Here is a 24,998-nt window from a genome sequence, read left to right on the forward strand (position 1 = left end):
GTTCTCTCAGATCCGACCTGCTTAGTATAATTTTAAAGATTTAAATAACCAGAAGAGACTGAAAACCCATCATAAAAGACAGCTAATGAAAAGCAGCTCTTTTTAATCAAATGGATTACACTTTATTGGGAAATTAAATAAAACAATGCAATGTTGTGAGGGGGAAGCAAAACAACATTGTCCAAAGTGTTAAAACTACATATAAAAAATGCAGATAAAAGAGCATGATAAGATCCATCGCATATATCTGACGGTGAGAAACAACTAATAACGCTAGTAAAATAATTTTTAGGGGAAGGAGTTGAGGGAACCAACAATGAGCTCAATCTATTAACAAGATATTTACTTAAACAATAACCGCAGTGGCATCTTTGTATGGCATGTTGTGTACCATGTACCACAGAATAGAAAGCTCCAATCTGTTGCAGATAGACAGAATCTGGTCCAGGAATTTTGCTACTTGTAGGAGTGCCGTGGATGATGCCGCAGATTCAGCAGAACTAGAACAAAAAAAATTTATTATAATAAAAATGATCAAATAAAAAAAAATAAAAAAAATCATGGGATAGGATTTTTTGTTGTTGCAACACTGATCTTCAAGTTACAACCAAGTAGATAGAAGGCAGAGTCATGAGTCTTCTTCTTGGCCATGGCATTTGTTTATTTAAAAAATAAATTAAAAAATAAATAAATAAACAGAGCAGAGGGCACCATACGCATACCTTTAGAGCAACAAATTGCAATAAAAGCAACAACAGCTTCACACACCAGATATGTGTGCACTGTGTATTTAGTCACTATCACACATTCAATTAACATACACGTCGAGCAAGTGCGGTCTTTGCAGACCCCGCAGTCATGGAAAATCTATTCCCATGGATGGTCGGCTGAGAGTCTGACCTCTACAAACAGGCCCTTTTAGATTTTAATCAACATGAGCCTGAATGTGGCATCAGTTAGCCGTTTTTCTAAAGGTACCTGACAAACAGATAAATGCTTTCTTTAATCATTTCGAACTGGCTAACATAATAAAATATCTTTCATCTCCTTTCTTTTAAAGGAAAAATATCAATATAATTTGAGACCAAGAACTTGGGAAGACTTAATTACTAGTATACCCCAAACCTGTATTACATTAATAACATAAGCAGGACTGAGGCTTAAAAGTGTAAATTTGAAAATAAATGTTTTGCTAATTTAACACCAAAAGACAGCTACTCTGTTTCCGTGACCCAAAAGATGGAACAAAACAAACAAAATATTGACATCAGCATTACGCATCTGCCAAACTGTATCTTTAACCATTTGACTGGTTCCACAACTGGTACATCTCTGCTGTAAACGAGCTTAGTGCACTATCTAAACTTCTATCGCTGAAGTTTAAGTCTGATGGATGATGGAAGTCTACAGGCTAATGCATTCCAAGACTGACTCAACAAAACCTGCATTAGGGCACATACCTTCCATCTATTTCCACATTCATTGCAGAAGACAAACGTGGTCATTGGCTCATCAGCACTGCGAGTTTGAACCTGGGAAAGAAAACGGAAAAAGAAAGTCACTTAAAATCATAGACTACTAAATCAGCGTATGCTCTATCAATACCAATATACATGGCTTTATCAGATTTCACATTGTCTGAAAAAATTAAATAACTACAACCTCCACAAAGACCTCTATAGGCAGCCTGCATATCCATACCTGTGTGTAGGTGCAGCTCTTTCCCTTGCATTTGCCGCAGGTGAACAGATCAGTCTGAGTGCCCCCAGTGGTGGCCATCTGGTGGTCCCTGACAGCCTCTTTGGTCAAATTCTTCCTCATTTCCTTCAGCTCATCACTGGCCATTTCCTACAGCGGTGGAAAAAATAAGGAAGAAAGAAAGAAAGAAAGAAAGAAAGAAAGAAAGAAAGAAAGAAAGAAAGAAAGAAAGAAAGAAAGAAAGAAAGAAAGAAAGAAAGAAAGAAAGAAAGAAAGAAAGAAAGAAAGAAAGAAAGAAAGAAAGAAAGAAAGAAAGAAAGACAGAAAGAAAGAAAGAAAGAAAGAAAGACAGAAAGAAAGAAAGAAAGAAAGAAAGAAAGAAAGAAAGAAAGAAAGAAAGAAAGAAAGAAGTGCCAATAAGTGTTTAAGTAAACTAAATCTGCTATTGTGAGAGAGCGAAATATATAATTAGTGACAATTACTAAGGGCACTGTTTGTCTCTTGAGATTGTGCCATCAACAGCTCACACACCTCTGCGGTCATCTTAGCCATCCGCTCAGGGGTTACGCTCCCGCACAGCACGGTCCTCCTTAAATTCGGGTTCTTCATATCCTTCAGATTTGAGATTCGGCTCCTCACGCGGTTCTTATATTTCATGTCTGTGTTCTTAAACTCTTGGAAGATGCGTAATTGCAGGTCAAAGAATTCAACTTCACCAATGAATTTATATAATAACAACAAAAAGAAATCCCCGGCCTTTCAGGTGGCTTAGTGCTGATGCTTCTAGTCGATTATTAGAGTGGTTAATGTAGTCATTTATCAAGCATGCCTACCGTTCTTTGTTTTAGGTTCTCCAGTGTCTCTTTATTTGTGTAACACGCTATAATTAAAGGGTGCTAGTGTTCAGACAAAACAAGTGATTCAAAAGATGAAAGGCACAATGTGCTCATTTATATCACCAGCACCAAAATACACAACAGACACTGAGAAGACAGTAGCTATATCCAGAACATTATGAAATAACAAAACTCTGCCTCTAAAGAGTTCAATCAGAGGGCAGAGATAGCTCAGTAGGTAGCGTGGTCACCCCATAATCGGAAGGTTGGGGGTTCAAATCCACCGAACAGCTACCCTGAGGTACCCCTGAGCAAGGTACTGTCCCTACACAGTGTTCCCCGGACACCTGATTAGTAATTTCCCCACGGGGATCAATAAAGTATACATTATTATAATGTAAAGGATATATTCTTCAATCTGTGCTCCAAGTTCGTCACAATCAGCACCAATAGCGATATAATCATCTGTAAAGGAAAAAGTATCAGGCAGTGGACAAAAACAAAGAGTAAGAAAACACAATTACAGATAAGTGCTTTGGAAAGTTTGTGATATTAACGTTTCAGATTACCTCCAGTCTGCAGAGCGCTTGCTATCATCTCTCTACACTTAAGCCTGATGGAGTCAGAGGTACTCGGGGCACGAGGAAAGGTGTTGATTAATGTGTTGGGAGCAACTTCACTGGGTTCACTCTTGCTGCTGGAATTGCTGCTGGAGCTGCTATGGGAGCAATAAGAAGTGTCATAATCAGTTCTGAAGCAAAACACACTTAGAAGCAGAAGATATAGTAGGTGCTTTCAGCTGCTAACTTGTTTCCCAAGGACTCATCACAGTGGATGGATCTGAATGTCTGATGTGATGCTGACTTTACACCAGATGCCCTTCCTGAGGCAACTCTCCCATTTATCCAGGCTCAAGGCTTGAACTATGAGTACACTAGCTTAGCTGAGGCTTGGTTTATATCTTCTCCAACTCCTAAGTATAAAAGATGTATTCCAGGTGTACACTAAAATGGAGAGCATTGCTAAAAGCGTGCATGAGGAAAAAAAAGTTTTCCTTATTACCTTTCTTCTTTTGCCTCTGGGCTTCCTTGTGAAGGAGAGACGACAGGCGTTGATTGTTCTTTCCTCTTCTCCTCTGAAGCTTTATCTGCAGCTCCTGGCTCATCTGGAGAATGAGTGAGAAGAATTAAGAAGGCATCAGAATCAAGGAAGTGAGAGGTGAAGGGAAGGCCATTCCAGAAGCTTAATGTTAGCCTGCTTTATCCATCCCAAAACCAGTTATGATGTGTTTTTGGGTTCACTGTCCTGATGGAACACCCAACTGTGTCCAAGTTTCAACCATAAAGTTGTTGATTTGGGGTAAAGTTGCAAATTCTGGAGGCAGCTCTGCTTCATAATTATGCCATCAACTTTGTGCAACGTACCAGTAGCACTGACAGCAACTGTAGCATTATGCCCCAGAGCATAATGCCACTCCCACGATGTTGCTTGACAGTGTTCTTAGGCTTAAAAGCCTCACCTTTACTCCTCCATTCATACCTCATCATTTTCGACAAGGTATTTGGTTTGTCGATGTGGGCAGCTGCAAATTTCAGTTGAGCTCGTGTTGTTTCAAGTTCGGAGCAGTTGCTTCTTTCTTTGTTCTCACCTTCTCAGTGGACTGAGATGGTGAGAACTTCTCTAAAACTTGCTTCACTGTCGAGTGAACACACTGGTGTTTCCAGCAGTTTCCAAGGCAGGCTTGAGGCTTGGTGGTTCTTATTTGAACTGATAATTTTAGAACCTGTTGTTGTTTAGAGGAGACCTTCCCAGCTGAATAAATCTACAAATCTCCTTCTTAGATCTTCACTGAATTCCTTGGAGTTAGTTTTGAGTATTGCAGAGTCTGATGAGTCCTGTAAAACAAATCATTTTTATGCTGGCAAAGACACACTACCAGTTGTAGTTATGAGCGTGCAATCAATCATGATCACTATAGGCCTTGTCAAATTAAAAAGACATTGCAGAAGCTTCAGCATGTTTTAAAAGATTTGAGTGTATGTATATATTTGAGGCTGTATTTGACCCAATGTGTTTTTACCCTATGTGGATGAAAGAAAATCCAAAATAAATTCAAACTTTTACACCCAATTTTTTTGTTTTTGATTTTTCTCATTAAAAAGAAATAAGAAAAAGAAAAGTTCAAAGAAATTACTAAAAGCCCAAAATTACCATCACATTCATGCCCTTGACCACAAATGCAGCCAGCCATAAAACATAAGGAGCCTTTCACATCGGACGCAGCATGGGCTGCAATTACCGCTAACTAGAGCAAAGAATCCAAAATTTGTGTGGTTGCGTCATGTGGTTGAACTGGCGCAGCAGTAGGCTTCGTTTCTACTGGTCGTTCGCACAACCAACAGAAACATCACAGTGCGCTGCAGATGAAGATGACCATGGCATGCACAAGTACTGGCGCGCCTTGATTTTCGCAGCCGGAAATGAATGGGTTTCAGAGCACAGCACTGTGCGTGCCGCATCCAATGGGTAAGGGCCTTAAGGTGAGCAAGGGCAAAGGTATGCAATAAGAATGGAGGAATCAAGCCAGATTAAACAAAATTAATATTACATTGTAATTTCCCTTAAAGCGTAAACATAAGGCTGGGAAATGAGTGGCCTATGTATCAATAATCATTATGACATTCTAAACGGATAATAAACAAAAAACAGTGGAACTCAAAGAGAAATCCAGATTTAGGTATAGATCCAATTATAAAAGAAAAGACACATTTAATCCCCTGCTGCGGTATTGATTTCACTTTACAAACCACAAACTCTTTAGGCATTTAGAAAAATTATAAGTATTATGTCTATTTTACACCTCAATAAAAACATCTCTTCTCTCTAATCTTCTCTGGCTGATGCTTGTCTTTACTCAAATCTTCACTCAAACTGCTGGCTGCTGTTCATTTGTTTGTGCTGCTGAACAGCTCACTTACTCACAACTCCGTGGGTTGAGAATTGGTGTCAGCAATTTATAAAAAGAACAAGAGGACATTTTTGACAGCTGGTGTACCCGGCAGAGTGCAATGTGTTACAGTAAAAAACAAAAGGGGGGGGGGGGGGGGGAATTCAAAATTGGCTCGATTTCATGAAGATCGATAGGCGTTGATACAAGCATGCCTAACAGCTTTAGACATGCAAAAGATATCTCCAAGTACATTATAGAAGACAAAAATAATAATTACCCAAAAGCTTCTTCCATGACTTGATCAAGGATTTTGCAAGAGATGTAACCTCCTCATCTGTGCTTTGTTTACGGATGGCATTAACGGACATCCCGATTCTGGTAGACTGTGGAAAAGACATGGTGTCAGAGCATCTGGGTTTCGGCGCTGCCTGTGTCCAGGACAGAGCCAGAGAACATATGAGCAATGATACCTGCAGTAGCTCCAGAGTCATGGGGATACTGCGCAGCTCCTTCAAGAGATCCAAAGCTCCAGCCTGCAGAATAAAGCGGAGGGATGATCATTTAGACCATAACACACTTTTTGTTTTCTCTAAACTGATTAGTCAGCTCTATCATCAACATGAGTAAGACCAGAGCTGTGTTTAGCCACAAGAAAACATAGTAAAACAAAAAAGGAAAATGTGGTGCTTCGAACATCCTGCTATGTTATGGAAGCTTGTGCTAATGGCAGCTCATTCAACACTCTGCACTGTCTCAGTAATATGGCAGGATCTATACACATGTTACCGCTGATACATTTGCACATCTGGCACAAACACCAAGAGCAAAAATTTGTTAACACCTTTTGGCCACTTTTAAATAAAAGACTAGTTAAAAGACAAATGTTGTTCAAACTGGCAGCTTCTTTGGATTCAATCTACTCCAGATTATACGTAATTTAGGAATCCTTAGATATGGAAGCTGAGCAGCAACAGTCTGAACAACTGATACTGGCCTTTCAGCCTCGTCTGCTTTTAAAAAGTAAGATGACACATCCAGGTTATTGTGACCAGTGTTTATCTTTTGGGTCACATCATCGGAGGTCCAGGTCTGCCGAGTAAAGCCACTGTGCCCCATTGGCTAAATTATTCTGATACCATTTAAAATGTAAGTTACATTAATGAAAAACGTATCCACCTATATGACTAACTGCAGTGCAAAGTTAATTATTCAGTCAACATTATTTTGGTGCTTCTGCAGCAATTGTGGTAACTGGTTTGACTGAGGAAGACACTGAGCAGATTGGCCTGTGCAGGTCAGACTTTGGGCACTACCCCTCATGTCTCTTTGAAATTAAATGTGTTAAATGTGGTAGGCAAGAGACAGGGCAGGATATCTGCTAAACGAAGACTGTAGTTAGATCTCCAGCTCTGCTAGAGTAATCTCATTGAAGCATGTGCAACAGATTGCCTTTATTATTATTACTAATAATAGTATTAATAATAGTAACACCAGAGGAACACTGTCCATTTACCATTTAAACAAACAAAAGCAAAGTGAAGGGGGGGGGGGGGGGTGTCATATTTTGGATTTAAGCCTGAAGTACTTATATTAAGCAGATAGAAAAATGTACGATTGCTTTGTCAGTGAACTGGGAAAAAACAGAATAATAATAATAATAATAATAGTAATAATAATAATAATAATAATCTTAATGGAAATCTATTTTCTTTGCATAACAAATGAGATATGTTATTGTTAAATAGTGGAAAAACGAATTTTATGGTATTTTACTCAAACAGAAACCAAAAATATGTAGAACATGCGTGTATCCAGAAAACAGTAGGGTTATGAATGGGGTAAGCTTTTACAAAATTTTGGAGGTTTGACACTCTAAATTTTAGGAGTCATAATGACAAATTGCTATTAACAAAATCATGTAATTGTGTTGGGTTATTTGTCAAAGACATTTTAATTTTATTTGATGTTATCCTACTTATTTTGAGAAATTACAGACTTTACAAAAGAAAGTTATACAAGCTACAAATTGGTCCAAGCTCAAAACCTTTTTTAGGGGTATAAACTTCTGAAGTTTACTGAATCTCACATTTTTTCAAATTCTCGTTTAACATAAAATGTAGTATTTAAACTCACTGACAGACTATATGAGCTTATCCCAATATACACTTCCTTTCGCACACACAACACACAAGAAAAACAGCTCTTGAGGAGAAACTCTGTATAGTAAGCATTTTTAATAATAGACCACCCCTCTAAATTTTAATTAAGCACAAGAGAAATCATACTATTTTCATGTGCCGTTGGATTAGTGTAATTATACTTCAGGATAGGGTCATTTTAAGATATTTTCAGTGATCATGTACGCTGGGCATCGAACACGTATTCTGTCTATATTATCTGACGTTTAGGCTCCTATTTATAAGCTCTGTGCGGAGTACCATTTCACAATTGACTTGAAACTATGAAGCTAACTCTTTCCTTACACTATGATGGTAATCTCTTCCAATCTCCCGACTTTCATTTTTTGGGGGATTCTAGATTGTATGTTGGACTGTTACAGTCTTTTGATTACATTATCTTTTACACTTTAAGGTTCCGTTTATTAATCGAGGAAATAATCAGCAGATTAACGGATAATCATTAGCTGCAGCTTTGTTTATGTTTATGCAATGATGCTTGGACTACAGGAGCGGCAGCTTGGTAGCTAACAGTTAGCCAATTAGCTACTAAGAAACCTCCCCCAAACAAGCCCGAAAATGAAACCTAACCCGAAGGATAACAGAACAATATCACTCTAATTTGTTTAACGATTTGATATTCAGTCATTAAATTAGCTAAAAGTGACCAGATCTAGAATTGTATTATTGCCTTGCGAGGCCATAAAGCTGACAGCGGTTAGTAGGATGCTACGTGGCTAAGTCCTAGCAACATAGAAACCTGCCATTCACATAAACAGACTCGCAAGGGAGCTTATTAGCGGCTAACCCATTAGTCATAACAACAGGTAGGTTAGCTTTGGAGCTAATTGCTGAGGGCAAGGACCGGAAAACCATCGTCAGCGGAACAACACAACAGTGCAGAATTTTTGTTGACAACTTTGGGGTTATTTAGCACACGTTGAGCCCGATCCTGACTGGATTTTCCAGTTAGCGCTCATGTTAGCTACACCATCAGTCAGATCGGCATTCATTCCCTCACACACATCTTACCCCGTTTTTCTTCTGCGCCATTTTATCGATCTTCTTCGCAATTCTGATGACCTCCTCTTCTTCCTTTTTGCCCATGGTGACCGAGCTGGTAAAGTCCAAATGAATTAGAACCAAGCCAGAAACTAAATTTGCCACAAAGACCACGCCACTGAACAGAAAGCAGCGGCAGTGACAGCTAGTCGGCGGACCGGGACCGCACACCGACCGCAGCAGACCTGACTAGTAGATGCACGATGAGCTCAAGGGAACTCAATCGACATGCAACCTTCTGGAAGCCTGATATCCCAGAACAGCTATCACCTAGACAATTTAATCAAAGAGGAGACTTTCCGAATACCGAGATAAAACTATATTTCATAACATCTGCCAATTTTATCTTCGTACAAAGCCTGGATTTTTTTTAAATCAGCATGGCGACCTGTCGTTAGATAGCGCCAAAGTGCCATCCGGATCTAGGTTCACAATCGGAGACAATCCAACTTGACCAACAGCCTAAACACTCCGGCTTTATGTTTTCACAAAAACAGTCACTCACACAACAGGTTACTGTCCAGAACTTACACAATTCATAAGTTGTAATCGCTTTGTATTTTCTAGTTAGTTCTAGTTTTGTTTTTTGTTTGTTTTCTGTTTGTTTCGATGTATTGTTTTTGACGCAGTTCACTTCTTTCAGTTTCCAGAGCAGGTTTGCTCGTTTCAGTTTAGTTTTTATTGTGTAAAAATGTTTATAGTTTTAGTTCAGTTTAAAATAGTTTCAGGGTTAGTTTTAGTCCATCAATACGTCACTAGGCAAGATCTGGTAACATTTTCTTTTTACCAAACTAACAAATACTAAAACCTCTTATATTTCTCTATATTATTATTATTGTTATTATTAATATTATTATTATTAGCTAGTTTTCCAAATTTACAAACTAATTTCAATTAGTTTTAAGTGTTTTCAATTTTCCATTCTTTTTTATTTTAGTTAGTTAAATAGTTTTTTTTCAATAATAATAATAATAATAATAATAATAATAAGTAACTGACATATATATTACTGTATATTACTGGCATCAGAAACTCAGTTCAAGCTAAAAAACTAAAGTTACACAAGACAGCTGCCATTGTGCAGGAGGCAAGGTACACCCTGGACATGTTGCTAATCTATTGCAAAGCTATTGTGGAACCCGCCTAGGCTATATTTTTAACTAGACTTCATATTTTTGAGTTTCATTGCCCTGCTTTACCAGTGTGTAAGTTTACTGACTCATTGCATGTGTTCATATTTGGTCAACAAAGCTCATTCTAATAGATCAGAAAAGAAAGTTGGCATCTGACCTTTTGGATATAAAATGTAATGATGTTATCCTATTAGACATATGTGTGAAACCAGGTGAATTTGGCATTAAAAAAAAAAGCAGACAAAAAATCAGAAAGATCCAGCTTGTTCATCCTTAAGTGCAAGTATGTGTTTGTACAGATTCCTTCAAGGGATAGGATACAATATGAGGAATATTTTATTTAAAAGTTAGGAAAGGACTGAAATAAATAATTTACAGGAGAATGTGACAGATAGACAGGCATTATGAAGACCTTTGGCCACATCTGTCACCACTGCAGAGGGTTAAAACAATGTCACAGTTTGCTGGACTAAGTGGACATGCAGAGTGGTGGTGTCATGGCTTCATTGTAAGCTGTGGTTTGGGAGCTTAAGTTCATGTGAAAACACAGATGCTGCCATCTTGCCAAGCGGTTAAAATATACAATATCTATTAGATTTGCCCCAAGCAGTGGTGAATAATGTATTACTGAGTGTAATTAAAAGCCCATGAAAGAGCCCCTGTTTTTCTGAAGGAATTATTAGATGGACTTGGGCTTTTGAAGAAGGCACGACTGTTGTGTAGTTCAAACTTGTAACCTTTGAGGACCACAATCCAGGCCACAGTGATGGCAGACTGTTGATCTTACACAGTGACACGACTGACTTGCTAATTTGGATCTTTGTAATCCAAAGAGACCAGCATGTGACATTACCACCTAATGACTGAAGGTTAGGCAAACACTGCAAACACTCTGAATAATTTAACAGAGAAAGTGCAATACACTGGTAGCTACAGTACATACAATGTAGAGTATATAGCAAAGAGAGGTTAAATGCTAAAATTAGTGCTAAAAGTCATGTAGTTTGCAAGAGAAATGAGGTAATGAAAAATAATTGTACTTATTTACATTTATTTACACAAAAAATGTAATGGATTAATCCTGACGACTTACACATGTCCTTTCTTCACCACCACTGTCTCCATCTTCTAGGATGGTACACGTTAGCAGGAGATATGAATGCCTTTTATTCAGTCGGGGCCAATTAGGAATTGGCATACCGTATGGGAACTGTAGTACAGTGACACAGCTCTCGACTCCTGATGCATGTGCTCGAACATTAGCTTCTCTCCCAACGGCCAAAATTCAAAATCCACAACATGCATTTGGATGAATTGCCCCATCCAAGTGTAGATACAATGCTACAGATTTCCCCACTTTCTTGTTTATTTACTAAAGCCCCGCTGCACAAACTGCATGAACTCTAAATACTGATGCATCATGTGTCCTGATGGTGGATTTTCAATACCTGCTGTGAGGTAAAAGTGCTCTCTAAAGACTTTATTCTACCTCACGCTGTCAGCAGCGCGCAAAATCTTTAACCTAATCCCTATTAGGCGAAGACCTCTCAAATCTGATTAGACAGACTGCTTGCAAATTAGAAATAGTCCAAGCCACCTGTGGTATCTGTTGGAAGAGGCAAACACTCACTAATATCATTTAAACTGGAAATCAGGAATACTTTCATTTCCCACCATCTTCTTCATTTATTTCTTATTCTGGTACTTACTAGACCCTTCTCTGAGTCACCCAATATTTATTACTTTGTCTTTAAGTGCAAATAAGGAAAAGGAGAGATGAGGTATTTATGGCCAATAAGGCTGAGAAAACCTTATCGCCGGTAAATATGGCCAATAAGATCATTTCTGTATTGTAAATGGAGATTTCCTACTGGAAATAATACAAAATAAGCTATTTGATAAATATATACATGTATATCCCACACTTTCTCTAATACAATAACATAATCATTTATTTACTTCCTTACAAATAAAAGCATTCTCTTCTAGTCCTCTGTGGTACACTCTCTACGTATTTTCGCGTTTTTGCTGCCTTATGTGCTGATTAAGTGTGAGCAAAGATTAGGCAAATTGGCCATGATGTTGCACGTCCTAAAATAGCCCTCGAACGCTGCTGAGAGGCTTTGACCAGCGCTCGGAGGAGCAACAGATACACGCTTTCTGTTGTTTTAGCTGTTATTATTAGGATAAAATGGGAACTATCCGGTAAGATTTTGTTTGTTTCATCTATCGGCATGTTTGCTTATCCAGTCAGTCATTTTAATGTGTTTCAAGTGGGTTGTCTGATCTAGTGTATGGGTGGGGTGTGAAGGGCCTGTGTTTACGTTCACTTTGACTTGCTGATCACACTGTTGTTTGTTTACTGTTTATAAGTTATAAGTTACAAGACATTATTCATCATCATTTCCATGCGATCTTTACTGTACACTAATATATGTATCTTCTATTGATGAGAGCAACAAAGGCTCTGAAGTACAAATGGTGCTCTTTCAATGTGTCTTTTTTTAAATTTTAGATAGTGTTTATATTGACTTATAATATACAAATGTTTATATTGTATTATCATATTAATATAATCTAAATAAAGTTGCCAGTTTATTGGGTACACTTAGCTAAATGTAATTCAGTCTAACTGTCCTGTATTAAATCCTGTATTTGTGGAGTTTTAGCATGTAGTTTATGACACTGAACTCTGTTGCAGTATAACCAGAGGTGTTTCTATTACTTTGTTCGCCTTACATTAAAGTTGAAAGGTTTTCTCTGTAATGGATTACAGAATTTGCTCAGGAAAAATGATTATATTCTGCAGCCCTCTTTATGTACATTTGCAGTCAGTTTAGTTTCACTCACGACAACTTAAATGCATCCTAAAACCTACACACTGAGAAAATTCTAAAGAAAATGGTTTGTGGTAGTTTGATATTCATTTATTTTATTTTTTCATTATATTTCACATAAACAGCTAATGTCCTTTGCACTAAGCCAAAAGTGCAGTTTCCCTATTACTATTGTATTATTTCTCTTATTGTCTATATTATAAGCAACTTTTATATATCTTGGTTTCATCAAATTAGAGAAAAAAAAGGATAAAAGCGACTTTGACTACACTGAAATGGCCTCTCTGTTCTCTTTTCAGTTCCCTCCAGACAGTATGAGCACTACACCTATCCAGGAACCCCCTACCCAGGGACTGTCCTCTGGGAGTGGGCAGACCTTACCCTCCCGACCCCTGCAGCTCTCGTCTGACCCTTCAGCTTCTAAAAGAGTATGTTTCTACAAAAGCGGTGACTATCAGTTTGGAGGGCATCGAATGGTCATCAATACCCGCACCTTTAAGACCTTTGATGCTCTACTGGATGTTCTTTCCAAGAAAGTGCCCCTGGCATTTGGAGTGAGGACTATCACCACACCCCGGGGGACTCACCTTGTTAAGGCATTAGATGACTTACATGATGGAGGTGCTTATGTGTGCTCTGACCAGAAACGTGTGAAGCCAATAAATCTGGATGAAGTGAACCGGCGGCAGGTACCTTGGAATACTACCAGACCGCTCGGTGCAGGGCGACGGCGGCGGCGTCAAGGACTCAGATTTGGTCAGTTTGGCAGCAAGAATGAAGCCATCAGGCCAGCAAAGGTCACTGAAAGGGTGGCAGTACGGACACCAAAGAGGCTTATGGTCATCAAGAACAGGGATCCAAGTGTTAAACGCACAATTGTTTTGCAGAGAAGAACAGCTCCAACATTTGATGCGTTGCTGGATTACCTATCGCAGATCCTGCAGTTCCCAGTGCTGAAACTCTACTCTACAGATGGCAGAAGAGTAAGTTCTCGATAAACTGAAAATAGGAATCATCACTAGTCCTGTGAAATGGGTAAAATTTCCAAAATAAATCTTTATGTCATCAGTGTTACATGTTACATGTTGCTATTTGTCCACGTTTTCAGTCTTTATCCTTTACAAACCAGATGTTTTTGCTAGTTTCTGAACAAAAGGGATGGAGGGATTTAAATATCTGAAATACTGGATTACTCATGAGTTTTACAGAGCACAGTTCATTCTACTGGAGCCACAGAGGTGTCTCCCTCCACCCACACCTTCCTCACCCACATTGTTAGATCAGGAGCTCAGCGAGGAAAAAAATCTGTCTAAAGGTGTGTGTTTGGATAGAAACAGATCGAGCTATGCACCTACTAGTATTGTTCTCAGATAGATACCGACAAATGTAGGGTGTTTTTCTTTTAAGTAAATGTAGCGCAGTTACATTTCATTTTAATCTCACTCTGCAATCAGTGAAAATAAATTTGTGCAATTGCCTCAGGATTGTAGGTGATTTCTAAAAGAAAGTTTTACGAGAAGAGAAAGGAGATAGAATTTGATGGTTCGAATATTTAACTATAACAGCCAAAAATAACACAAGCACATAGGCTTAGAACTTGGAAATGCATTTTTCATTGTCTATGTGGGTTTAAAAGGAGCAATGTTTTTGTGAATTTTAAATTGGCTCCCTGCTGTGTGAGACCTGTGTTTTCCACTTATTATACTTTCTATGTATAGCAGTAAGTATATTACTTTCTTTCCAAAGACACCTCAATCTATATTAAGCAAAGGTGTGTCTGCCTGGCACAAAACAAGGATGGAAAAAAAAAAAGCTACAGACAGACAGATATAAACAAATCTACAAAGTGGTTATCCACATTTTTTCAGTCTAATTACATGTTTAAGGTTGACTTTTTACTCTTGTGCTTGTGTTTGACGAAGCAACTTGGGCTTCTGCCAGACTTTTAAACCACGACACAAGGTCAGGCGATCAGCTGATCAGTGGAGTCTTCTCAGTTGTCACGCAATCGTAGATACTCAAACATCCGATTATTCCATAGACATTTAATGTACCAAATTAATTCTCTCAATACCTTTGAGATGATGAGGATAAAGTCTTTTAGTTTAAATGTTTTTTTTTTGTTTTGTTTTTTTAATTAAAGGATTATTTGCCAAGAAATATTTAAATTGAGTTACTCAGGTTTTGAAAATGAAAAATATACACACCACTGTGTGTCATTAGAGATTATTTTGATGTATCTGTTACAAATCCTGATTCATTTTGATGGTAAGAAAAAAAGAGTGAAAATTTTAGGCTTTTATTTTTAATGATCTTTGAGATATTTGTGTTCAAACATCGCCTCTGATGGCATGAAAATAGGTTGATGGTTCGCTTTTAAAAAAATTATATTTAACCTCCTAAGACCCGAACTTTTCCACGGCATGCATTTTAATTTCTCTTTCATATTTGGGCATATTGGGACCCGATGAATGTATAAACAAAGAATTACCAGATTTTTTTTTTAAACCTGATTTGTGTTTTTAAGAAAAATGAGAGCCACATATGAGGATATTCGTTTAAAATTTCAATAGAACAGTAGCAGTATAATGTCCTTGTAGGTGGATATCAGCAAAATTGAGTATTTTGGTCTAAATAATCCAAAATGTGATGTCCATATATGTGGACGCCAGGTCCTAGGAGATTAAAGCTAAAATTGTACAGGACTCGTTCTATATGTTTAACCTTTGTACCATAAAATGTGTGTAAAATATGCAAATCTGAGACGATCAAACAGAAGACCAGTGTTGATTTGAGAAGGAATGACGCAAAAATAAAAGAATCTAATTTTCGGCAGTTTTTAAGGGATATAAATTACAGACTAAAATTGTGTTATTCAAAAAAAAGCTCAGAAGTGCATAATTTACAATAGTCACATATAGAGTAAGTGATGCATTCATAAGATGAAGAAAATCTGCGGTTTCCCATGTTGAATGTCAATCTCATTTCTCCTCTTTTAGGTTGATGGTCTTGCTGCTATCATCTTGTGCTCTGGAGTTGTTGTGGCAGCGGGCAACGAGCCTTTCAGATTAGCAAACTATAGTTTTCACAGAACAGGCCAGATGGCACAGGCCATGTTCCTGGAAACTGCTGAACCATCAATGTTACAACCTAGAGCACGTAAGTGTTAGTTTACGCCACGGGGAAAAGGAAATATGTTATGTTTTGTTATTCTATTCAGTTACTCTCATACCTCTCTCATACGCTCTCTGTACGCAAGTTTGAATCTATACAATCTTTTCCTTGAAGTGTCAAATCTCTTAAAAAAGCACAGAGTAATCTCACGTTGTATCTTGTTTACTTTCATACCAAAACAATGGTATAAAATAAAAATGGTAGATTTTTTGTGGGTGTCCGGATTAATTTTCAAAAGAAAGATATGAGAGTGAAGCACATAAGCATGCTTATTATAATTTCTGCTATTCTATTCTTTGAAGCACTACTGCAAAATCTTTACGTGACCCAAGATCTTTTTTCTTTCTTTTTTGTCCCATCTCTTCTCCAAACATCTCTGAAAGCAGAGAATAAAAAGTCTTTCTCGAGCGGACGAGGATCAAGGAACTTCTCCGTGTCATCAGAGCGATATATTGTGAACCAGATAAACAAGTCTCAAAATGGCCACCTGCATCCCCACAATGGAGTACTTGAAGCAGAAGCCAATCAGCATCACACATCTATGGAGATGTCCGGAACTGGCAGGGAAGATAACGTGAATCAAACCTGCATCGTACCTCACGATGATGACATTGAAAAGTCTTTCCGCGTGAATCAAGATGGCAGCATGACTGTGGAGATGAAAGTTCGTCTGACCATTAAGGAGGAGGAGATGCTCCACTGGACAACCACACTCAGCCGCACCAGCCTTAGCAAGAGGGCAGCTTGTGCCTCAATTTCTGAGTCAGGCAACCGCTCCCCTGACTCGAACAATGTCATTCCCAAAGACTCCTCTAGTATCAGCGAGGAAGAAACGAAAGAGGAGAACTTTCCCTCCGCAGCTGGAGGCGTCGGCTTTAATGATGAGCGAACATGTGAAGGATACACTTCAACAGCTACGAGAAAAGCGAAAAAAAGTGTCAAACGCACTCCCACACCTGGTCCTCGACATGTTAATAAAAAGGCGTCTATTGAGAGTGTGAAGAGGGTCACAGAGTCAGGGGTGCAAGAGAGCATGCTGGGACATTATTCCTATGTGGAAAGGACAGCCGATGGCGAAACAACGGAGGGATACTGCCTTGTCAAACACAGCAGCAGCAGCAGCAATAGACCCATCCCAAAACCTCGCAAAACAGCATCCGCAGGAATGAGCAACAAATGCACCCCCTCCTCCATCAGGTCATCAGGAGTTGCTGAGGTCCTTCAGATACAGAATAATGGGATGGAGTTTAGAGAGACTGTGATGCATATTTATGAGACCCAAGGCTGCTATGACAACTATTTGGCGAATCAGGAATATAGTGTAGATGGCGTTCCTTTACATGGCTCCCCTCTGGCACCACAAAGTAAACAGTCGACTGACTCAGGGCCTCATTCATCGAGTAATGATTGTGATATAGATTGTAGCTGGCAGCCACCCACTGCTGACTCACTGCAAAGGCAGAAAGAGGAGATGCTATCACTGTCATCAGAGCCAGTATCTCTGACACATGAGAATACAAACAATCTGTCTTCACCGAGTGAAAACGAAACCAAGAGAAACCTTCAAATTCTAGAGAGAGTAAAACTAGACAACACTCCAAAAAGCACGACGAAGAAAAAGATGACTACGTCTGCCAGGAGCCAGAAGAGTTCAACTTCAACAAGTAACACGGATAAAAAACCGAAGGAAAGCCTAATCAGCCCCTCAAAAGATAGCAAGCATTCATCTGCTGACAAGCTAAGCAGTAAGGTCAGTGTGGGGAAAAGGAGTGTGAATTCTTCTGAAAGTGCTAGAAGTGGTCAAAAGAGTAAAGGAGCAGAAAAGAAAGCAGAAAGTCTCCAATCTAAGAAATCCAATAAAGGTGAAAAAACACCAACAAAGAGCTCAGCCTCATTACTTAGAACAGCACCACAGAGACAAAACACAAGCAAAGAAGCTGCTAGCGATATTGGCCACAATGTAAATACTCCAACTGGAAGGCCTCAAATGAAAAAGAACATGTCAGACATTTTGCAACCCAACAAATGTCTTACTAAAAAGACAACTAGCAAGCCAAAATCCATGCCTGAAAGCGGAATATCACCAACAAAACCGCTTGTTTCGATGCCTTCTCTCGATCCTTCACCCTCCGAGATCCACCAATATGTTGAGAACTGGTTGGAGAAAGTCACCCCAGACCAAGTGCCATATCCAGAGGAGGTGATCACAGAGGAAACACAATCTCGAACAAAGGTTATATTTCAGATAGGCGGAGATTCTGAATCAGATGAAAAAAATGAATGCCATACTAATTTTGATGAAAATAACCCATCCTCCAATGATGTTATAAAGGGATCATCATCTTGTCTATCAGTTCCTCTTAGCCACCAAGAACTAACAACAGTACAAGGTTTAAGTGTTTCTATGCCAAATGTCAGAGCTGACCTTGAACATCAGGAGAACAGACTGAGGCCACACAAATCTGCAGAGGCCATCTGTCCAGCTGGCGACGAAACATCTTCATCATCTAACTTTTTGAGTCCCAAAGCAAAGATAAAGCCTGCCCTGCAACAACTCTGTTCATCCATTCAGTGCATCAGAAGAGCCTCTGACACCAACGTGGCATCCAACCTTGAAAAATCTAACAGCCTTCCCGATTTCCCGACACAAGTAGCCTCAGTGTTTGGCTCGTCGTGTAAAGCCTTTGTGTCATTCTTGTCAGTGATGACTCTGAGAGATCACCTCATAGACTCCACACCACGAGAGGATAAAATATCAAGAACCAAGTCAGAGGCGATGCTAATGATGGAGTCCCTGCAGAAGATTTCGGCCATCGAGGACGAGGAAGAGCAGAGAGCAAGTCTGACTGATTTGCAAAGCAGAGCATCTTCTCGTTTAAGACAGAGCTGGAAGGATTTCCAGATTCTGAGGGAAAGGCTTGAAAGTGAACCCCTTTCTCCCAAAGTGTCAGAAACGGAGTTTGCGCTCGATGTCGTCTCTGAAGGCGGCGATGCATTTGAGGAACAGCATTCGGGCATTGATGAGCTGATGGAGGAGCTGAGCATGCCGCAAGACCTCAGGGAACAGATCGCTTCGACAATCAGAACTTTTTACCCTGTGGAAGAGAGCCAGTGTGTAGAGACTGATCGAAACCAGTCAGACTCAGAGGAAGATTTAGAGCAATTTGTCCAGGACTGTAACGATGAAACAAAACAATCACTTGAGTCTGATAGTCGATGTGTAACTGAAGACACTCCTGATGCAGTTTATACCCAACAGGGACAAATAATAAGCAAGTCAGAGCAGCCTAGTGAAACCCAAGAATCACAGACAGAAAAAGAAGAGTTATTAAAAGACAAAGAAAATGAGACAAAAGAAGAAGAAAGTGGCAAAGAGGAACAATTAGAGGAGGAAAAAGAGGTAAAGATGAGGGAAGATGAAGATACAAAAGAGACAGAAGCTGATTGTTACACGACTGAAAAGGAAGATTGGGAAAGAGAGGAAGAGGAAGAAGAGGAGCAAGAAGCAAAATCAGGGGAAGTAAGTAGTGAAGAATCTATTGATAAAGAAGAGGGAGGGGCATATGAAGAGGAGGAGACAAAAGAAGAAGAAAGTAGAAAAGAGGAACAACTAGAGGAGAAAAGAGAGGTGAAGATTAAGGGGGATGGAGATACAGAAGATGAAAGTGAAGGGACTGAAAAGGAAGATGGAGAAAGGGAGGAAGACAGAGAAGAAGAGCCAGAGCAATCAGAATCAGACGAAGACAGTGGAGAGGGGTCTGTTGATAAGGAGGAAGCAGGGGTGGATGAAGAAGAGCAAGAGACAGATGGAGAGGAGGTGAAAAAAGAAGAAGAAAGTAGAGAACAGGAACAACTAGAGGAGAAAAGGGAGGTGAAGATTAAGGGGGGTGGAGATACAGAAGATGAAAGTGAAGGGACTGAAAAGGAAGATGGAGAAAGGGAGGAAGACAGAGAAGAAGAGCCAGAGCAATCAGACGAAGACAGCGGAGAGGGGTCTGTTGATAAGGAAGAAGCAGGGGTGGATGAAGAAGAGCAAGGGACAGATGAAGAGGAAACAACAGAGGAAGTAGATGAGGTGAACCAGCAATATAGAGATAGAACAGACACAGAGGCCGATAGTGAAGGGACTGAAAAAGAAAATAGGGGAAGAGGGGAAGATGGAGAAGAAAAGCCAGAGCAATCAGAATCAGAGGAAGTGAGTGATGAGCAATCTCTTGACAAGAAAGGAGCAGGGGCAGATGAAGAGGAGGAAGAGATGACACTGGATGAAAGAGAGCTGGGGGATGAATTAGGAGAAGGAGAGGAAGAAGAGGCTGATGAGACAGATGAAGATTTTATGAATGAGGACCCAACTCAGTATAGTGCTGAAGAAACAGATGAGAGAGAGGGTGCTGGGGAGACAGAGGAGGAAGAGAAGATAAATGAGAAGGTTTGCGAGGAAGGTGAGGAAAAAAGCAGTGATGGAGGGGAAAATGAGGAGAGGCATAAGGAGGAGAAAGAAGATGAAGGTGACAATGTGGAAGACACAAATAAAGGGGGTGGAGTAGAAAATGTAACTGTAGAATTAGAGCAGGAGGAGGAAGAAAATGAAGAGTTACATCTTGTTACAGGTGATGTAGAGCAGGAACTACTGGAAGGTACTGACGTATCTGACGATGAGGAAAAGAAAATTGGGGATGGTATTGAGGCAGATGAGGAAGAGGAGGTGGAAGCAGAAATAAATGGAGTTACTGCAACAGATGCAGAGGAAAGTGTTAGTGAAAATGCAGATGATGACAAGGAAATGGAAGAATTTAATGAAGATAGAAATGAGCTAGAAGTTGAGGATGAAAAGGAAACACAGCAAATAGAAGAGGTTAGTGAGGGAAACAATGAAGAGGAGGAGGTAGAAGAAGAGAGAGAACAAGATGAAGAACATGAGGAGGAAGGTAGTGGAGATTCTGTGGTTAAAAATACAGAGGAAGAGAGAGCAAGGACAACAACAGACGAGGAAGAGGTAGACGGAGGAAGGGACATGGACACAGAAGATGAAAAGTATGATGAGGCTGAAGACAGGAGGAGAGAGCCGGAGCAAACAGAAAGTAGTCAGGAGGAAGAATCAGCAGAAGAGAGAGAATGTGGAGAAGAGTTAGAGAGGGATGAAAATCTGACAGCAGGTCAAACTGGAGATGAAGAGGAGAGGGAGGATGATGAAGAGAAGGAGCCACAAGAGAAATTAGACCAGGAAAAAAAACAAGGCACTGAATCCCCAAGCAAATACTCCTCTGAAGGTCAGTGTGCTGATGACAAAGGTAACGGAACAGACACGGTTACTGAAACAGATGAAGGAGGAGAGATGCTTACAGAAAGAAGTGGCAGTTTATCTCATCCAGGGGAAATATCCCAGGAATTACTCGACTTTGTGAACTATGCCCTCCAGTCTTCTTCGCTTGTATTCATATATGACAAGGATGGGAACATTAGGATAGAGCCTGATAATGCTCAGGTTGTAAAAACCAAGCAAAGTGTTCTTCTGAAAAGCAGAAAAGACAGTTCATACGGCTTAAAATGCCTGCCAAGCCCGAGCACCTCTGATTTATCTGATTACAGACCAGAAACATCAGAGAGCGGCAGCTATAGAACTCAGGAGTCTGTAGATATTATGTCAGAGAGTGGAGGAGAGGCTTCAGAGAAACCTTCTCCAGTCTATACACATTCAGCTGTCCAAGCTGAGAGGACAAGTCTGGAACTGGCTAGCTCAAAGTTGTCTGTTGCAAGTAACTCAGGAACCTTTCCTAGTTCCAGTGACTCAGGTACTAAAGCCTCAAGGGAGGATCTTTCTTACTTCAGTGCAGCAAGCTCATTAAAAGCAGATCGTGAAGCCACCACACAGGCTGCACAGTGCATTTCTTTTGTCTCACAAAACTCAGCGGATGGGGTTTTGATTGATCAAGGCAGATGGCTCCTAAAGGAGAACCATCTCATAAGAAAATCTCCTCCAGTCTCGCTGGGAATGTACAGCAATTTGGACAGCACATCCGTAGACACAGGTCAGGAGAACACTAGCGACGATTCCCCGCCCCATTTCAAAACTCAGCACAGTCCCCTTGCAGCCATATCCTCATCAGAACTCGAGGAGATGGCGAAGCCTCCGACTCCAAAGTGCATCTACTACAACCTGCCACATGGTAGCGACTCGGACCCCTTTTTAGATGCTTCAAGTATTAAAAGCAGTGCTCGAGGCAGGGGTGTCAGGGTGTCACCTACTATTGACACATCAAAAACCTGGGCAAATAAAAATGGCAGTCAGTCTTCCTTTGCGTCAGTGGAGTTCAGAATCCCAGACAGAAAAGTTCATCCCGAGGGCGAGTCAGCGGTTGTGACACAGCCAAGTAGGACATCTGGTGGCGTAAGCCATGTACTACAAGCACAAGACTCAATGGACAATCTGCATTTGAGATGTGGCCAATACTGCCCCATACTATGATATTTAACAGAATCAGCTGCTAGTATCGACTGTGTTTGTTGTTTAATGTCATGCAACTTGAAAAATTTGTTGTTTTATCTGTAAATAATTATGAACCATGAGAGTTGTGCCTCTTATTTGCATTTGAATACAGAAAAAAAGTCTAAATTTACGATATTTTTTGGTGCTGAATATCAGGTAGTGTTTGATAGGATAGAAGAATGTAAACAAATAAGACCTAATTTTCTTCTCCCTCAAATCTCTTGAACATCATACGGGAAATAAAAAAAAAGGTCATCTGTAATAGAAAGCAGATTTCATTGCTTGTATTATTTTACTGCTGGTTTGGGTTTGTCCAGAACATTTGTTTCTAATAGCTGTTTGATCTTTTTAGATTAAAGAACTGATTTACTTGCAAAAAATCTATAAGTTATAGGTTTCTTACCCAGGCTCATTTAATCAGCAGGATATATGCTACTTGTGAATTGGACTACTGTAGTACTGGCTTTTTACTTTAGGGTTTGGTTGAGGCCAAAAATAGAGTACAAAGGAGTGAAACTGATTGGGTGAACACAAAACTGATACTGTTGCTTTGGTTCTGTAATAATTGAATGCTTTCTTATTTTATCAACATATCAGGATGTGTTAAAGTGGTCATCAGGATAACCAATGATAGAAAAGTGAACATTTTCATTTCTGAGTTTTTACTTTTTTTTATGTGCCTTCTTTTAACACCCACACTTTGGGTGTGAGTTGAAATGTTGTATGTACAGTCAATATTTAACTTACATTGCTATCTCTATTAAAGGTGTACCTGTGTTTAAAGCCTGTGTTTACATGTTCACACGTCCACAGTGGAGAAGTTTTGGGAACAGAAGAGATTATTTTTGGTGGTTTTATTAGCCTGTCTACCACTCTATCCATCGTCTAATCAATCACCCAGTCAGTCAATCAATCATCACATCAGTGAGTCAGTCCATGAGTTTGTCAGCTTGATTTTTAAAAAGATTTAGGTGACAAACGCCTGTGGGATGTTATTCTCTCAAATAGAAAATTGACTAATGTAGCCCAGTTATAAGTAGGGGTTAAAAAAGGCAGCTCAAAAAATATACACTCATCCCTGTCTCCTCAAAATACTTTCAGGGTTGAGTTATAAAATAGTGAAAATAATCCTATTTGTGTTGAGTGCCTAGAAGCATCTCTGGGCTCTGGTGGTATTTGACTTTGGTTACAACTAAGTGAAACATGTGAATTTTGAACGAGCCGTAGGCTTACATTACTCCGTTTATCCTCTAAACTATTAAAAGATGTACTTTAATAGACTGATTTTGGATACAAAATTGTTATCTACTGGTTGTTGTTTTAAGTCTGTGTTTTAGTCCGTGTACACTATTTGAGTCTCACTCATCCTCGGGCAGGTGAAGGTGCAGAGGAGAGTGCGAGTCATCTGCAGCTGTCACTCGGTGTCAGCAATGGCCCCCTGATGCAGTCAGGCATATGCAAGTGACACTTGATGTGATCGTCATTGACAGGCTAGCTTGTAATATGCGTGACCAGAGGGATCTTATCCTTGAAACAAGTCTGACCAGACGGCTGCAGGTGGTAATTTGAACAGGGATAATTCATTTCGACATTTACATGCTAAATATTTGACAGACTACACATGATGATTTTATGCTAATGTGAAGGGAGAATGCTGGGAAATCCTATTAGTGTGTGTGGGTGTTTCCGCTCCCTGTCCCTGTGCCTGACCCTTCCCTGCAATCACACACACATGGACACGCACATACACACACACACACAAGCACAGAGTGAGACAAAGAAATACAGAGACAAAGAGAATGGGGGAGAGAGGTCTTTACAAAGTGACCATTCTGGATACTTTCCAAGGGTTTTGTCAGTCACTATGGAGATTTGGAAAATAGCCCTTGCACTTTAATTCCTCTGTTGTTACCATGGTTCAAAGGTATCCAGTGGAAGCGAAATGAGCACACATGCCTGCTCTATGTGTTTTGCTTACCATTGACAGAAAAGATCCAGCTTAAAAACAGCAGTAAAACAAGCAGTATCGCTAAAACTGATAATGTTCAGTACTGTGCAAAAGTCTTGAACACCCATTATTTTTTTATATGTTGCTTCTAATGGAGCCAGACTTTCTTTTAACTTTTAAAGTGTTCTTGGTGAATAGTTCTACAGGCATTGTGAAGGTCTTTCAAAGTTCTTGAGCCTGACCGTTTTCAGAGGACTTTTGGTTTTGTTTGTTCGGTTGTTAAGTCACTTAGGACTAAACTATAAATCACTCAAGCATAAAAAAGACCCTAAACTGGAGAAGTGACAGACAAAAAAATCTACACCAGATAAACAGTATCTGCTAAGTTATGTCCTGAAGAAGTAACTGAAAATTCCAGAACCTGACCTCACCTGATCCATCTACTGTTCGCCGAAGCCTCATCAGAAATGGACTCAGTGGAAAGGTGCATATCAGGAATCCATTCTGAAGGAAGGGAAACAGGGAGAAAAGGCTGAGGTATGCCTAAATACACAAGAACTGCTATGAAAATCAGTATCAGGTCTGATGGAGTACTGAATATAAATTGGAAATGTCAACATTGAAGCAGTGTGGGATCATCTTGACAGAGAACGGAACAAACAGCAGTCAACATCCAAAGAAAAGGTTTGAATGTCC

At 39.7% G+C, this 24,998-nt stretch overlaps 2 protein-coding genes across 4 annotated transcripts; one reads left to right on the forward strand and one right to left on the reverse strand.

Moving 5' to 3' along the window:
- Nucleotides 1-99: 99 nt before the first annotated feature.
- Nucleotides 100-9,170, reverse strand: tcea1 (transcription elongation factor A (SII), 1). Of its 2 annotated transcripts, none has more exons than XM_026149919.2 (10): nucleotides 8,694-9,170; nucleotides 5,955-6,017; nucleotides 5,762-5,867; nucleotides 3,597-3,699; nucleotides 3,104-3,249; nucleotides 2,943-2,999; nucleotides 2,230-2,384; nucleotides 1,702-1,848; nucleotides 1,461-1,532; nucleotides 100-500 (listed from the first exon to the last, which is right to left on the reverse strand). In XM_026149919.2, exons 1-10 carry the CDS (start codon nucleotides 8,766-8,768, stop codon nucleotides 492-494), a joined length of 933 nt encoding a protein of 310 aa, XP_026005704.1. In that variant the 5' UTR covers nucleotides 8,769-9,170; the 3' UTR covers nucleotides 100-491. The 2 variants fall into 2 exon arrangements, with proteins under 2 accessions (XP_026005704.1, XP_026005702.1); XM_026149917.2 differs by having other exon boundaries at nucleotides 3,104-3,252.
- A 2,779-nt stretch (nucleotides 9,171-11,949) lies between these two features.
- LOC113011322 (uncharacterized) lies at nucleotides 11,950-23,137 on the forward strand. 2 transcript variants are annotated; one of them, XM_026150805.2, is made up of 4 exons: nucleotides 11,950-12,061; nucleotides 12,993-13,676; nucleotides 15,693-15,852; nucleotides 16,254-23,137. In XM_026150805.2, exons 2-4 carry the CDS (start codon nucleotides 13,008-13,010, stop codon nucleotides 22,331-22,333), a joined length of 6,909 nt encoding a protein of 2,302 aa, XP_026006590.2. In that variant the 5' UTR covers nucleotides 11,950-12,061; nucleotides 12,993-13,007; the 3' UTR covers nucleotides 22,334-23,137. The 2 variants fall into 2 exon arrangements, with proteins under 2 accessions (XP_026006590.2, XP_080149407.1); XM_080293281.1 differs by lacking the exon at nucleotides 11,950-12,061 and having other exon boundaries at nucleotides 12,793-13,676.
- Nucleotides 23,138-24,998: the final 1,861 nt, after the last annotated feature.

The sequence above is a fragment of the Astatotilapia calliptera genome, chromosome 18 (assembly GCF_964374335.1).
Source record: "Astatotilapia calliptera chromosome 18, fAstCal68.1, whole genome shotgun sequence".
NCBI classification, from domain to species: domain Eukaryota; kingdom Metazoa; phylum Chordata; class Actinopteri; order Cichliformes; family Cichlidae; genus Astatotilapia; species Astatotilapia calliptera.